The 13,745-nt window shown below is 40.3% G+C and overlaps 1 protein-coding gene across 2 annotated transcripts in view; it reads right to left on the bottom strand.

Annotated features, from left to right (window-relative positions):
- Nucleotides 1–13,745, bottom strand: part of RBKS (ribokinase) — a 104,665-nt gene that overhangs the window by 12,168 nt on the left and 78,752 nt on the right. For both annotated transcript variants that reach the window (XM_074949127.1, XM_074949126.1), the window contains one exon: nucleotides 10,845–11,033. In XM_074949127.1, the coding sequence (XP_074805228.1) occupies nucleotides 10,845–11,033 (189 nt within the window). The remainder of the gene's footprint in view (nucleotides 1–10,844; nucleotides 11,034–13,745) is intronic.

Consider the following 13,745-nt stretch of genomic DNA (forward strand, 5'->3'; position numbering starts at 1 on the left):
AGGTTTATATGGGGGGGAGGGAGGGATGAGTGAGATAGGAAGATTGCGTGCTTGTAAAATTTCAGTAGCCACATTTGTTTTTTCTCTCTCAAACTGAAAATGCAAAATGCCTCATGGTGACATTACAGTCTGCCAAGAGCTCACCCGATGACACACACAACTGCCGTGTGGCCTGGAATTGATCAAAAGAGCATTTTTTGCAGTAAAACTCCATATGCATGACTGCCTCTTCTAAAACCACAGTATCTAGTGCCTTTGTTAGATGGCCATGGCTCCCTGCTATCTCTGAATGATATATTCTGGAAAAGCTTTGGTAGTTTTTGCCTTTAGAGTTCTTTGTGGGGGTGTTGTCTCGTTGGCTCTCTTTTCATTTTTTTTTCCTGCCAAGCTGCTTTAATCATCCTAATGAACATTCTTGTTGAATCTTCTCTCTCCTTAATTCAGCAACATCTGATCCATAGAAGATAACTGCTCTTGTACTATATAATATTATTCTTCTGTATTGGTCAGTTTTCCAGTTCTCAAGCTGTGGGCTGTCACCAGAACTCATAAAGCTACAGAGGTTTCCATTCCCCCATTTATGGTCTTCTGTTGAAGGAGATCTGGTCAGTCACTTCCAACCAGATCTTCTGCAGATGCCAGGAGTACACCATATACAAGTCACGTGATCCCATAGTAGCTTCTTGGAAGCTCAGTGGGAATGGGCACAAGAGGTTCTGGGGCAGATCTGGAGAGGATCAGCTGAGTGTGAAGTCACAGTATGAAAAAGGTTAAGAGCCCCTGCTGTAGAATGCATGCTTTGGCAGGGCTTCCTTACCAGAGTGCCTTGCTCTGTCAGTCTTAGGAAAGTTGCTGTATTTGTGCTCAGGTTACTTTACCCCACAACATGTTACTGCACATGCAGATCTGGTAAATTAAGAGTGTATTTAAACAAACCTAACAATGTGTCAGCTGGGCTTGAATGACTGAGATAGTGATTGAGGGCAACAAGCACAAAGGTACTAAATTAAGAGTGTATTTAAACAAACCTAACAATGTGTCAGCTGGGCTTGAATGACTGAGATAGTGATTGAGGGCAACAAGCACAAAGGTACTTCCCCTGACCGGAGAGATCCTGCTTGCAGGATACAACTGCTTACAAAATGGGCTACTCCGTCCAAGGGCAGGGTGCCTTTCTAACTAACTGGGTAAGAAAGTCACAGGCTTCAGTAAGCAGGGCACAAATCTTCATAGACTTTTTCCATCTTTTCATTCTACTTCTTTGTTTTTAAAGAGTAAATAATCTGCCCCCTAAACATTTGGACAGCTGGCAAATATCATGGCTGCAAGCTGGAATCTGCTTTTCCACATCCCATTTGTGCTAGGACTGCGGATTTTTTTTTTTTTTAATTCTAAACAAATCCCTAAGGAATGTGACAAAATCATGATGTGCAGCCACAAACTGGCCCTAACCCTAAATTTCCATTCTCACAGGTTACTGCCATTATTCACCCAAACTTATTATGTTTCTAGCGTCCTTTCATTGGCCAAAATTTGATGTAAAATACCTTCTGTCCAGGCTGATGGCTTAACCCTTTCACTCTTGGCAAGAAAAAAAACCCAACTAACTCTTGACCTTTTCCTTGTTTTTTAACGGAGAGTTTGCAAAAGCAACAATCCTGATTTCCACATCATTCTCATTTCTCTGTTCTTGTTATTTTAAAACACTTATGAGGCAATATCATAAATCAAAATCAAAGTGCTCTTGGTTTCTGTGGTGACCAAAACTAGCTACCAGTGGAAAATGTGTTTGGTAGAGGCGGAAGGGAAATTAGATCTCAGTTCAGTTTCAACATTATTGCAACTGGCAATCTCAGCAAAGAGGTGAGAGACCCTGGAGCCTGACTACCCTCTCCTTGCTGGGGCAAAGCTGAGGTATTCAGAAGCAGGGGGATACTTCTTGCTCCGGAGTGTGCTGTACCTGGTTCTGTGCAGAGAAGGCTCCAGCCTCCCAGAAAGTCAAGCCAGCAGTTTTAACCAAATTCAATTCACTTTAAAGGAGGATGAAACGAGTCTCTTGTCATTTATAGGATAACTAAAATATAAAATCCAAAACTTGTAGTGTATTAGCTTGGCCAAGAATACTTTGCAGCATGACACAGTGGCTCACATTTTTAACTTCAGCCTTTCCTGCTGCTCAGATCATAAAAAGGCATTGGGAAGGTGAAGTTCGTGGTTCACAAAGAGTCCCACCTTCTAGCGGCTATTCTTAGCAGCAGGAGCTTACACCGGTTGATGTGGCTGCACACTGGTTTGATGAGTCTTCCTTCCTCCCAACTCTGTGCAGTAGCACACCCCAGAGTGCACTGCCCCATATTGCTATTGATGCTGTGCTGTGTGCCTGTCCTGGGGGTGCTGTGCCTTCTGCTGCCACAGCGTGAGAGGGCTACCCAGGGTGGATTATCCCCATGGGAGAATCCTCTTAGGGCAGGCACTGGGTGGACTGCCATTAGCATTGAGGGTGTGCTGGGGAAAGGAGTATGTCAAGGATGTATCCATGCCGCTGTGGCCATTTCAGCTTGTGCTCCAAGTCATATGCAGCCTTATGGAGGCCATGATTTAGAGCAGATCCCAGGGCTATATAAATTACACTGGCCTATTTCAGCCTTTTGAGCAGCCTAGAAGTGAGAGGGCACAAAGACACCTTTGCCCTCACCTCCCCCTGGGCTGCATCTTCTGCACTGCACCTTCTGGAGGCCCAGCACAGAATCTCAACTCAGCCCCTGATTTTATAAGCCTTGTCTAGGCTAGAGGATTTTGATGTTACACCTCCCTGCCGCTGTGGGGACACACCTCATGTTCAAACACACAAACGCTTGGATAGGTGCGCAGGTGCTGCCAGCACTCCTACAATTCCATTTGCTCGAAACAAGGCTCACTGCCATTGTAATCTAGACTAAGAAACTCCATGAGAGAGAGTAATAGTGCTGTAGCTGCACGGCTGCAGCCGGGATTCCCAGCACAGTCCCTATAAAGCCCCTGCAACCCCTTCTGTGAGCACTCTCTATGCATCGCATAGAAATTCCCATGCTATCAATTGATTTCTTGTTTTGAGCTACTCCAACTGCTGTAATTTAATCCACATGTTTTGGAAGGCACAATGCAAATGGATCCATCTTCCCAAACAGGTCTGGCCCTCACAACCATGGAGGGGTCGTCTCTCATGTACACACTGCATTTTTTTATTTATAAAAATGCATTGGATTATACAATGAAAAATATATAATTTCACATTTTAAAAAGAATTTGGTGAAGAAGCTCTCCATCCGTGCATTACTATTCCTGCAACACCCTGCTTTGGGGATCTATGGGATAGGTGCCCACAGTACACTGGTACTGCAATGGTTGGAGAGAATGCTGTGTATAGACACAGCACAGTTGGGCACCTGGAACAGGAAGGCTGGTGTGGACGCACTGCTCTACTGGCCCATTACAATGGTTCAAATGAACTTTTGTAAGTTGCAATGGTGCCATTCTCTAACATAGACAAGACTATATGAGATACATCCTACGATAGCTTGAACAATGTGAAATTTTCGCACCATTCCTCATTCAACCCTATTTGCCTTTGAGCAGAAGCATGGTCCAATACTTGGGGCTCCAGCCTGGGACTTGAAAGCCTGGGTTCAAATTCCTGCTCTGTCACAGACTTTTTGGGCAACCTTGGGCAAGTCACAATCTCTTTTGTGCCTTAGTTCCCCCATCTGTAAAATGGGGATAGTAGTACTGCCCTTCCTACCTACTTCACAGGAAGGTTTTGAGAACAGATGTTTCACAAATTATGAAGTGCTCAGTTATTACAGTGATGGAGGCCAAATAAATACCTAAAATAAAGCCATGAGATGATCAGAAAAGAAACAGGAGGGAGAACACGCTCCAATACTTGGAACTTCTGGGCAAGAGAGCCAGTTAATTCCCTGCTCTCTAAGTATCTGAAACAGAAAGTGGGTTTCCTATGATGTTTTAGCTACGGTGCGTTAGAGGGGAGAGAAGTCTCAATATTGGTTTTAACACAGTTTTCCATTCTACATCTTTATTAAGCACCCCTGCGAATTTAGTGCCATGCATGCAGGCACTGCTGAGAGCCCACTCTCTCTCATCTGTATCTGTTAAATTATGCATTTCCATCTGGAAGGAGACTATACAGGGCTGTAGGCTCTCTTCCACTTCTTAAAGTAAGGAATGGAGAGGGATTTAATTAGATTGCTGGGTGGTTGACAATAAGACTAGAGCAAGGCCTGGGTGGTCTTCAACTGGAAAACAAAGCTGCAAGTTGTTTTGTACAAGCCTGCTTCTGTTTGGTCATGTTGTTTACTTTGTTCATGTGCACTGATTAAAATCCAGTTACCAGTCAGATAAAAAACTCTTCTTATAGGACAGTATGTCTAGCGATTGGTATCAGGGACTGAGATCCAGTACTCTTGGCTTTATTTCTGCTGTGCTACATTGTCTCTCTTTGTGACTTTGGCCACGGCCTTTTGGCCCAGTTTTCATAGATTATCAGCACCTTCGAAAGGCTGGTCACATTACATTTTGTGCCTCATTTTTCCTCTGTAAAAAGGGGATAATAAATCCTTCCAATCTCAGATGCTTAAGTACTTTGCAAAGTACTTGGAAATTCCTAGTACTCAGAAAAGTACAGGATATTATCATTCCTCCCTCTCCAGCTCCTCTGGGTCCTGATTCAGAGGGATGCAGTGTATTCCTAACTTGTGTTGAATTCAATCCCTCAAGCTCTTAATGATCATCTACATATGCTGATGTGTATTTAAAGGGTCTGAATCAGGAGCAGAAGTTATGATGAGCAAATAGATTCCCATTTACACTTAACTGTGAGTCAAGTCACATGCAATTATTTCAGTCATGTGCCCTTTCACAGTTAAACAGAACTTCAGAAAATAACGGGTGCATCTTTAAATAGATTTACAATGCAGATTGCGGATTGGAGTGTCTTGCAGATTCATTTATTCCTTATTGTGTCTCTGTTCCAAAAGTCAATGGGTTCCATATTAGTAAGAGAGGAAAAGCAGAAGACTAAGTCAGAAAGTGGGCTATGACTGTAAATAAATGTATTCGCTAACTTGTTTTGGATGCATGTTAAATAAAAGAAGCTATTATACACCATTAGCTTGTGGCACATTAATGGGAGCTCTGTACATAATTTTCTTGTGTTTATGTGTGAATAAGCCCTACTGATGGCCAAGCTGTTTGCTTGATAGTTACTGGACTTTTTAAACAGGCCCTCTCTTTTGTGGTCAGTGCCCTTTCCCATCTCATGCTACAGCTATGGGTGGGAAAAGGTTAACCACACAACAACATTTTTCTCCTCTTAACAAGTTACAGAAGTTTCCATCAAACACAATGTCTGCCAAATATTTCATTTACTAGCAGCTGCATTTGTATTTTGTTGAGAGGTAGTTGAAACAAAGTCACTGTTCTTTGTGAAACTGCATGTTAAATAATGTACAGCTATGGGAGATTATTAAATAGCGAAGACATCTGATAATATTACAGTCAACCACAAGTTCCACTTCTGCTGATGCACAGAATTTTGAGTAATTAGTCATTGCATGGAGTGTTGTATTTATATCCCCTTGTGCCACAGCCGTTAGGCCATAAAGTCAGAAGACAAAGAATTGCTGTTATTAAAAGGCTGCTCTCTGGTTTATTTATATGCTACAGCTTTATTTCAGTGTCCACTTCACTTTTCTGGTTTGGGCATTCTCCAGACCAGGAGATAAGTCTAAATCAGAGAATTTTAGTGTAAACAAAGTTGCTATATACAAGACCTCTCAACTTCTAAGAGGAAAAAGCTCAGAGTTTCCATAAGGCCACAGGAGTAGAAGAATTGTCTTGAAGTCAAGGGACAACTTTAGCAATAAGGATTCCTAGGTTCTGTTCTTGCCTTTGCCGTAGACTTCCTGTATTAAATACACATAAATTAATATCTCCATTTTACAGATGGTGAAAATGGAACTCAGAGATATTATGTGGCTCATCCATATTTATTTAGCAAGCCAGTGGCAGATCCAGGACTCCTTACTCAGTCCTCTGGTCTAATCACTAGACCACACTGCCTTCAATAGACAACAATTACACCACAGAAAACTGTAATCATAGGTATTGTGGCCTATCTAATAGGGCATAACCATCTACTTACATCAGTCTTTTTTTTTTTTTTTTTAATAGAAAAATAAAGTGCACGACAACTTCAAAGTTCAGGACAAAGTCACTCTTAATGTGCTTTCTATTTGTTTAAATGCATTCTCTTTACCTCATTTCAATAGTGCAAACGAGGGCAAGATTTAATTCACTGTAACTAGAAACCAGAAGAAAAACTAATACGACTGGGGACAAATTCACATTGTAACAATGAGCTTTCCCTTTGCATCTTGTTATAAAAAATTATATTAATATTTATGGCACAGAAATTCAGAATGATGACAAACAGCATCCATAATCTTTCCTAGATAACGATGGAATCTCAGAGCAAGGGTGACTATACAGGATACATTATACACTTATTGCAAGTAGTAGGCATGACTGAGCAGGGAAAAATTGGAATTTTATCCTAGGTCATAAGTGAATTCCCTGTTTATGAGCACATGTCACCTCAACCTGTGAACTCCACAGCTCTTATTTCAAAGCAGGGTTGAGTTTGGTCAGTACTTGGATGGGACGTGCGAGATCTCTATGGAAAGCCCTGGTAGTGCAGGAAGTGGTACTAGAAATTCAGTAGCTGCACTCAAAGGGCACCATGGTGCTAGAGATGCTGTGTTTTGCATGACATAAAACAGACACCTCTGATGTCTTGTGATGATTATGGGCACAATTTTGAAAAATGGCTGTAAGTTTGCCATTAAATATTGTGTGTGCACAAACCCACCCCATTAGTAAGCGCACACAGTATTTGGATGTGTAAGTCCGGGACACAGACATCTAACTACCTGATTCTAGGTGCCTGAATGTGGGGTTTTGTGCACAGAAAATTGCAAAGCACAAATTTAGAAGTCAAATGGAGGTTACTAAAAATGCAGCCCTAAAAGATACTGTGATACTTTTCACAAAGAGGAAGGGTGGTAGTCCCAGTTCTGGCCATATTCCAGCTTGGATAATTATATCCTCCTGACCTATATACCTTGGCGGTTTCAATGGAATATAATGAGGTGATGCAAATGGTTCTGTAAATTACACTTTAGTGGATGGGCATAGAAGAGGAAAATAGTGGGGGAGATAATAAAAGGAGGGTTTAAAAAGATAAAATGGAAAGATAGAGTGGCAGACTTTTTTTTGCTGTTGCTATACACCAGCAGAGGCTGCACTGAATCCATACACTCCCCAGTGCAGATGAAGTTGTGGCCCATTTGTGCCACCCTAACCTTCCAGCTTGGACAACTTTTTACGTTCCTACCACGGGACTGGCAGCGGCTATCATCATAACCACAGTCAGTCTAGCTTTCAGAAAGTACATTATATTGTTGCTCAACATAATGATACATTCCATATACATCACTTCTAGATTTGGCCTGATACTTGTCAGTTCTTGTTTTACACTGTTACATAGTGCTACTGTGTACTGTTGCATCCCACTTCAGATGGGCTGCATTTCAGCAGTTGGCAGTATGAGACATAATGTAGATATACACACAATACACATTATGTGTTATCTATTTCTATGTAAAGGTTTGTATAATTTTAGTAACTCTTATGAAGTGTTCTGGTGCCCATCTGAATAAAAAATGCTATATAAATGGAAGATCATGATCTTTTAAAGGTGTTTCAGTATAGTGCTGTTTATTTAATGTCATTTCAAGTAAGGTGAAAAATAGCTTCCTCTAAAAATAGGTAAGGAGAATCCATAAATGTAGTTTTAAATAGACATAATTGATCCTCTGGAGCGTATTATGTTATTTCATAAATTAATCTCACTTGAGAACACCTGACCTAAAATCCCTTAGTGTGTGTGCTCAGTAGCTAATATTAAATGGCTTGGCTGTATATATTTTTATTTTCTTCTCAAATCACAAAAACTGGATATTACTTTTGGATGGTTACCTAATACAGTGTTCCTGAAATTCAGCTATATACAAAGTTAGCAAGAACAAGTAAACTGAAAAGAAAGCCAATTCATTCCAATAGAGATTTGTTACAGTATGTCACGGTAACAGGAGAAAGAGACATTTGGGTCTTACAACACCCTGTCTTGCAAAACTTCCTTCTAAATCACTACTGGTGCTCTAGATATATTATACTGCCTACGGTGAAATCTGCTAGCAATCATAGGATGTATCAGATACTTTAGTAAAGCCCTCACTTAGGTAATTAGGGACAAAAAAATTCCACAGAGTTATTTTTTTCTTTATAAAGTGTGGGTGAAAAATGTCAGATTCTCAGGCCTGAAGGCTGATATGCCTATTTATCCACACTGCTGGTATGGCAGTGGTGCAAGCTTTTCCCATTGTTCTGCAGATGGGCTTCAATCCTGATCTAGAGGGACCATTTCTAGGACTGAGAAGAGAGTTCAGATTCTATGGTCTGCTTGGTCCTTAGCGTGTCTTATGAGATTTGTTAATGGGGTGGGGAAACCTGTCCATACCACTGGGAGAGCTCTGTTAAGCTCCACACATGTTTTGTCTGGGCCTACACAAAAATTGCCAAAAATTTTCATCATTGCTACCACTGGAGGTGCTGAACTGGTGGCAGTTCAATAATGATGGCAGCGTTACTGTAGATACAGCTTCAGGCTGCTGCCCACACTTAGAGGTCACAGCAGGCTTATAGGACCTGGTCTGGTACCAGCATTGCCAGTTCTCGTGATTTTATCAGGAATCTCGCAATATTTGGTGTGCTGCTTAAAGCCCCATTTGCTGAAATCAAGATATTGCATTAGAATGTTAGCTTTCATTTAATTTTTTTCTAGCTCTCATGGCTGCAGAGTAAAGCTTGCAAATGTGACTTGAGTGCACCCTACTAAAGGCTCAGACACCAAAAGGCAAATAAAAAGAAATTAACAGGTGGTTTTTTTCAAAAGTCTCATGATTTTAAGCTTATGTCATTATTTTTGAACACTTGGGGTTGGCAGTATTGTGGCACTTAAAACACAGGGCCACCAACACTTTGTCTGAACTAGAGGTTCCATAGTTAATATAGTCAAGTCATGATGTTCTGAACTGCCAAGCAAGATAAAAGGCACTTCTCAGCCACAGTGTGTAGTTTCAGTATTGCTATATTATCCCACCAGCAGCAAATCACTTTAGATATCAAATATTAGCTGATCTGACAGTAATTTGGGGCTTCTTTTGAAAAGGGAATTCACACATTTCTTCTTTACTGTTGTGTGCTGTGTGGTGAAAAGACACTGTTACAACAGGACCTTGAGCATGGAAAGATTAAATGATTTGCCCAAGATCATACAGAAACTCAATGGCACAGTCAGGAATAGAACGTCAGTCATCTCTTAATTCCTGGTCTATGGCTTATCTGCAACACAATTGTCTCCAATAAGAACAATGATTTGAGTCATCATAAAAACCTCAGGATACCCCAATCATTAGTGTTAGCTTCAGGTGACTTCTTAGCCAGGGGAAGAGGGAGAAGAATCTGACATACTATTGTATCAATAAATCACAATGCAAATCTGGTCATAATGATCCTCTGCTTTGAGTGAAGTGGATTTTATTCCCAGCTCTGCCTCTGGCCTGCTGAGTGACCCTGGCTAAGTCACTTCATCGCTCCATACCTCAGTTTCCCCATCTAAAATGGGGATGATATTTACCTCCTTTGTAAAGCACTTTGAAATCTACTGATAAAACCACTATATAAAAACTAGATATTATTATTAATACATTTCAGATATGTGAGGCACCAGATGGTCAAATCTCCAAATGTTTCTATAATGGATTATTGTGGCAGAACATATGTAATAGTATTCTATTACATTCATCAGTTAAACATATCGTTAGTACATACAGTGAGGCAAATTCCACTCTCAGTAACATCAAGAGATATAGTTTGGATTTATATCAGATGTAATTGAGCACAAAATGTCCTAGTATACACAATGTGACAATATAATTTTGCTATGAGAACTTTTAACTGTTGCTTTTCATTTGTGGTTCAATTAGCAATCCTAAATTCTGTCAAGGTACCGTATTCTACATTTCATTTTGAGTAGGAAGGGGGGAAAATACCCTAAAAATTATAAAGCATACCTGGTCACTGACCTTTTAATCCTTGCCTATCATAAAATGATTGGTCACAACATATTATTTCTGCCTTTTCTGTGTCCTATAGAAGTTGAGCACCTGGTGCAACTTATGCTGTACTAACTAAGGGACTTTGTGGGAGCAGTTCAGACTTGTGTAGGAAGAGACCCTCATGCATTACGTGAAGGGAAGAATTCTTGGGTCTCTCCTTTCTCCCATTCCACTAACTGCAGGGTCATTTCAGTTCTGGAGATGATTAATTACATGACTGTGCAAAGGTGACAACTATAGGGCTGCTGATGCTGCGGGCCTCATCCGTAATGGAGTGAGCGAGAGAGAAAGAAATGTACCAACTCCAGTGACAAAGGAAAATGAAGATATCATCCGTGTATACAATAACTTTAGCATATCTACAGCACAGCCTATAAAACTTGAGTGAACGGGCATTTGATATCTAACAGGCTGGAAGCAACATATCAGTTTCACATTATAAATTAGCCTTTGCGCTAGTGCCCAGGGATTTGGTTGATTACTCACTGCTTTGCTTTAGTGCTTAAGTAGTCTTTTCCAAGGCAAGACAGTTAAACCACAAAAACATACCGTAGTGTCCACAGCCCTGACCTTCCCAGCAGGAACGTGCTTTGGAATAGGCTCATCCACTGATATCATCACACAGCCTTCTGCTCCCAGAGTAACGATTACTAGTTTGCAGCCTCTTTCTAATAGCACGAGTCCCACCTTCCCAGCATCTTCAGGGCTGCCCACTGGGATGCCTGTTAAAATTTCTGCCTGAAAAATAATCCAAACAAATCAAAATCAGAACCAGATAGCAACTAATTTATCAGAAAATGGTTGAACTTTAAAAGAACATTTAATTCTTTTAAATTTAACTAGGTGAACCAAATATTTTATCTTTCCTAACAATATTCAGAGTTGTGTTTACTGAAGGATTTTTTCAAACAACTGACTAGGTCGAATTACTGAACCTGCGATGAATTTGTCCTGTTATGTGTATGTCTGTGGCTTATGATGATGGTATATGCATTTCAGTGTAATCACGCATGTAATACAGACAGACAAACACACAGGTTTGGATGAGAGCTCTTTGGTGTAGAGTTGATATAAAATTTAACTATAAATAAACACATGCGTGCGCACACATACACACACAATCAAACAAGCAATGTTTTTATTGCAGGACCATCTTGAAATCATTTCCGCACTCCCATGCAATGTACTGAAATACTCTCAAGCCTTGATTCATATTGGTGTGTGTCTTCTACAATTTAATATCCCTTCATGCACGCTATATTACATTATCCTCCTTCAAATCCCTCCCTAACTCACTTCCGCTGTAATACCCAGCTGACCATGGCTGGGCAGGTGGTGATGTGTGGCTACCGCTTTCCATAAGTAACTTGTTTGTTACCTCCTGCTCATCACTGTTAACTCCTTCTCCCATCTGTTTGTTTCATCCATCTGTTGCATCTTCTCATAAATCAAGATCATTTACTTTCTGAGGCAGGGACTGTGTTTGTAAGTCAGGGCTACACAGCCCTTAGTACAACGGGCTCTGATCCCTGATCAAGGCCATGAGTCATTACCAAAAATACAGTAATAATAGACTTTGAAAACTTTCTATGAATAAAATTAGGATTAATATGAAGGCTGTGGAAGTAGGTCTGGGTGCAATCCAGCTCCCACTGAAGTCAATGGAACACTTCAGCCCTGTCTCTCAATGTCCGTCACTGTTGTTCCCTGGTTCTCTGTCTGCCCCACAACTCCTGAGCAGGGTAGCCTGCCACCCAAGACCTCCCGCTCTGGCCTTAACAGGCCTATAAGCCCTGGTACACTGCCCCAGAGAGTTTACAATATAGTTAATGAGATTCTTAATGGGGTTTATTTTGTACATATGCTTAGGATCAAATCCTGCAGCCCTTATTCAGGCAAATCACCCACTGGTTTCAATGGGGGTTTGACTTTATGCTAGCAGGATTTGATTCTGTAAATGTTTTCAGATACGCATATTTTATAAGTGGGCGTGGCAAGGTGTGGTAACAAATTCTCACAGTTCAAAGTGGTTTTTTGGCCATGCTTAGAAGCTATCCAAGGGACAAGAATGTAATACATTTTAGATTGAGGAGAAGGTTACTACACTTAGAATGGTTTCTGTTTGGTGGATTAATGTCACCACACTGCTCAACGCCCTCCAGAAATAGAGAATATTTAAATAAATTAAATCCATACAATTTTTTAAAGCTAAAATTCAAATTATCTGAAAATAAGCTAATTAAAAATCAGCATAAAATGTCACATAGTACTTCACAAAACTTGGCAACTATGCCTCTTCTGTGACACTTGCAGGAAACTAGCCAGCCAATAATAGCTGGGTAGAGGGGGAAGTTAGGGATAGTGGATAATTATTTTTTATTAAAGTGTATTTATTTTCATTGTATCAACATAGCCCTTTGTATATTGCTTGGGTAGATTATAAGATCTTTGGAACAGGGACTATGTTTTCCTTTGTATGCACAGTGCTTTGCACACTGTAGGTGCCACTGCAATAAAAATAAATATAATCATGACTACAACTGTACCAATACAACTGTGTAAGCTCGTAAGTGCAGACATGGCCTAAGTGACTTTGGAATTTGCTCCGCCACAAAGGCCAGATTTGTTAACTTTCCAGGCATGCTATTTTTTCAAGCCTTTGGGAAAGGAGTGGGTTTAATTTGGGTAGGGAGACAGTCAGTTTGATTTGGGTTTAATTGGGCTGATTATTATTCATTTTTGCTGCTTTTTGCCCAGTGATTTAACTATGGGGATTTCCTAAGATCGTGAATAACATGAATACATTACTTCAGTTTATATGAAAAATGGTCATTTTAAATTTTAAAGTGTCCAAAAAATCTTGAGGTTGGCTCTATAGATATCAAAGCAAAGAGGAAATAGATGCTGTCCTTTCTAAAGCAAAGCTCCCATTCTGTCTGCTTAGGTTTTTATGTTGTGGCCATCTTCTGGCACCTAAGTCAAGCAGACTTTTGCCTGAGTAAAAAGAGCAGGATTTGCTCCATTGTTTTGGGATTGGTGTTTTTTTGGTTTAACGAAATTCTTCCACTGCATCCGCTTTGTTGATTACGTCCATACAAAAAATATTTCTTAAGAGATTCTTAAGCAGATAGCTTTGCTGCTACATATGTATGAACATAGCACTCCAGCTGTTTGTTAGCACAGAGATGTAACTCATCTCCAGCAGGATGGTGAAATTAGAACACACTGGAACAAGCTAGGAGCCATTTTCCCACAGAAGTGGCAGAAACCAGACTGATACTTTGTGCCAATAGTTAGAATTTTACAGTAAATGTCAACTGATGTTAAATATAAATCTGCTGTGCTGGGTTATAAATTTCCTCCCACCAACAAAATCTCATTTAAAAACATACTGTGCTACAATTGAAGGAAATAACTAATGGTTGTCTTAAAAAAAACAACAACAAAAAA

Source organism: Natator depressus, chromosome 3 (genome assembly GCF_965152275.1).
Source record: "Natator depressus isolate rNatDep1 chromosome 3, rNatDep2.hap1, whole genome shotgun sequence".
Lineage (NCBI taxonomy): Eukaryota > Metazoa > Chordata > Testudines > Cheloniidae > Natator > Natator depressus.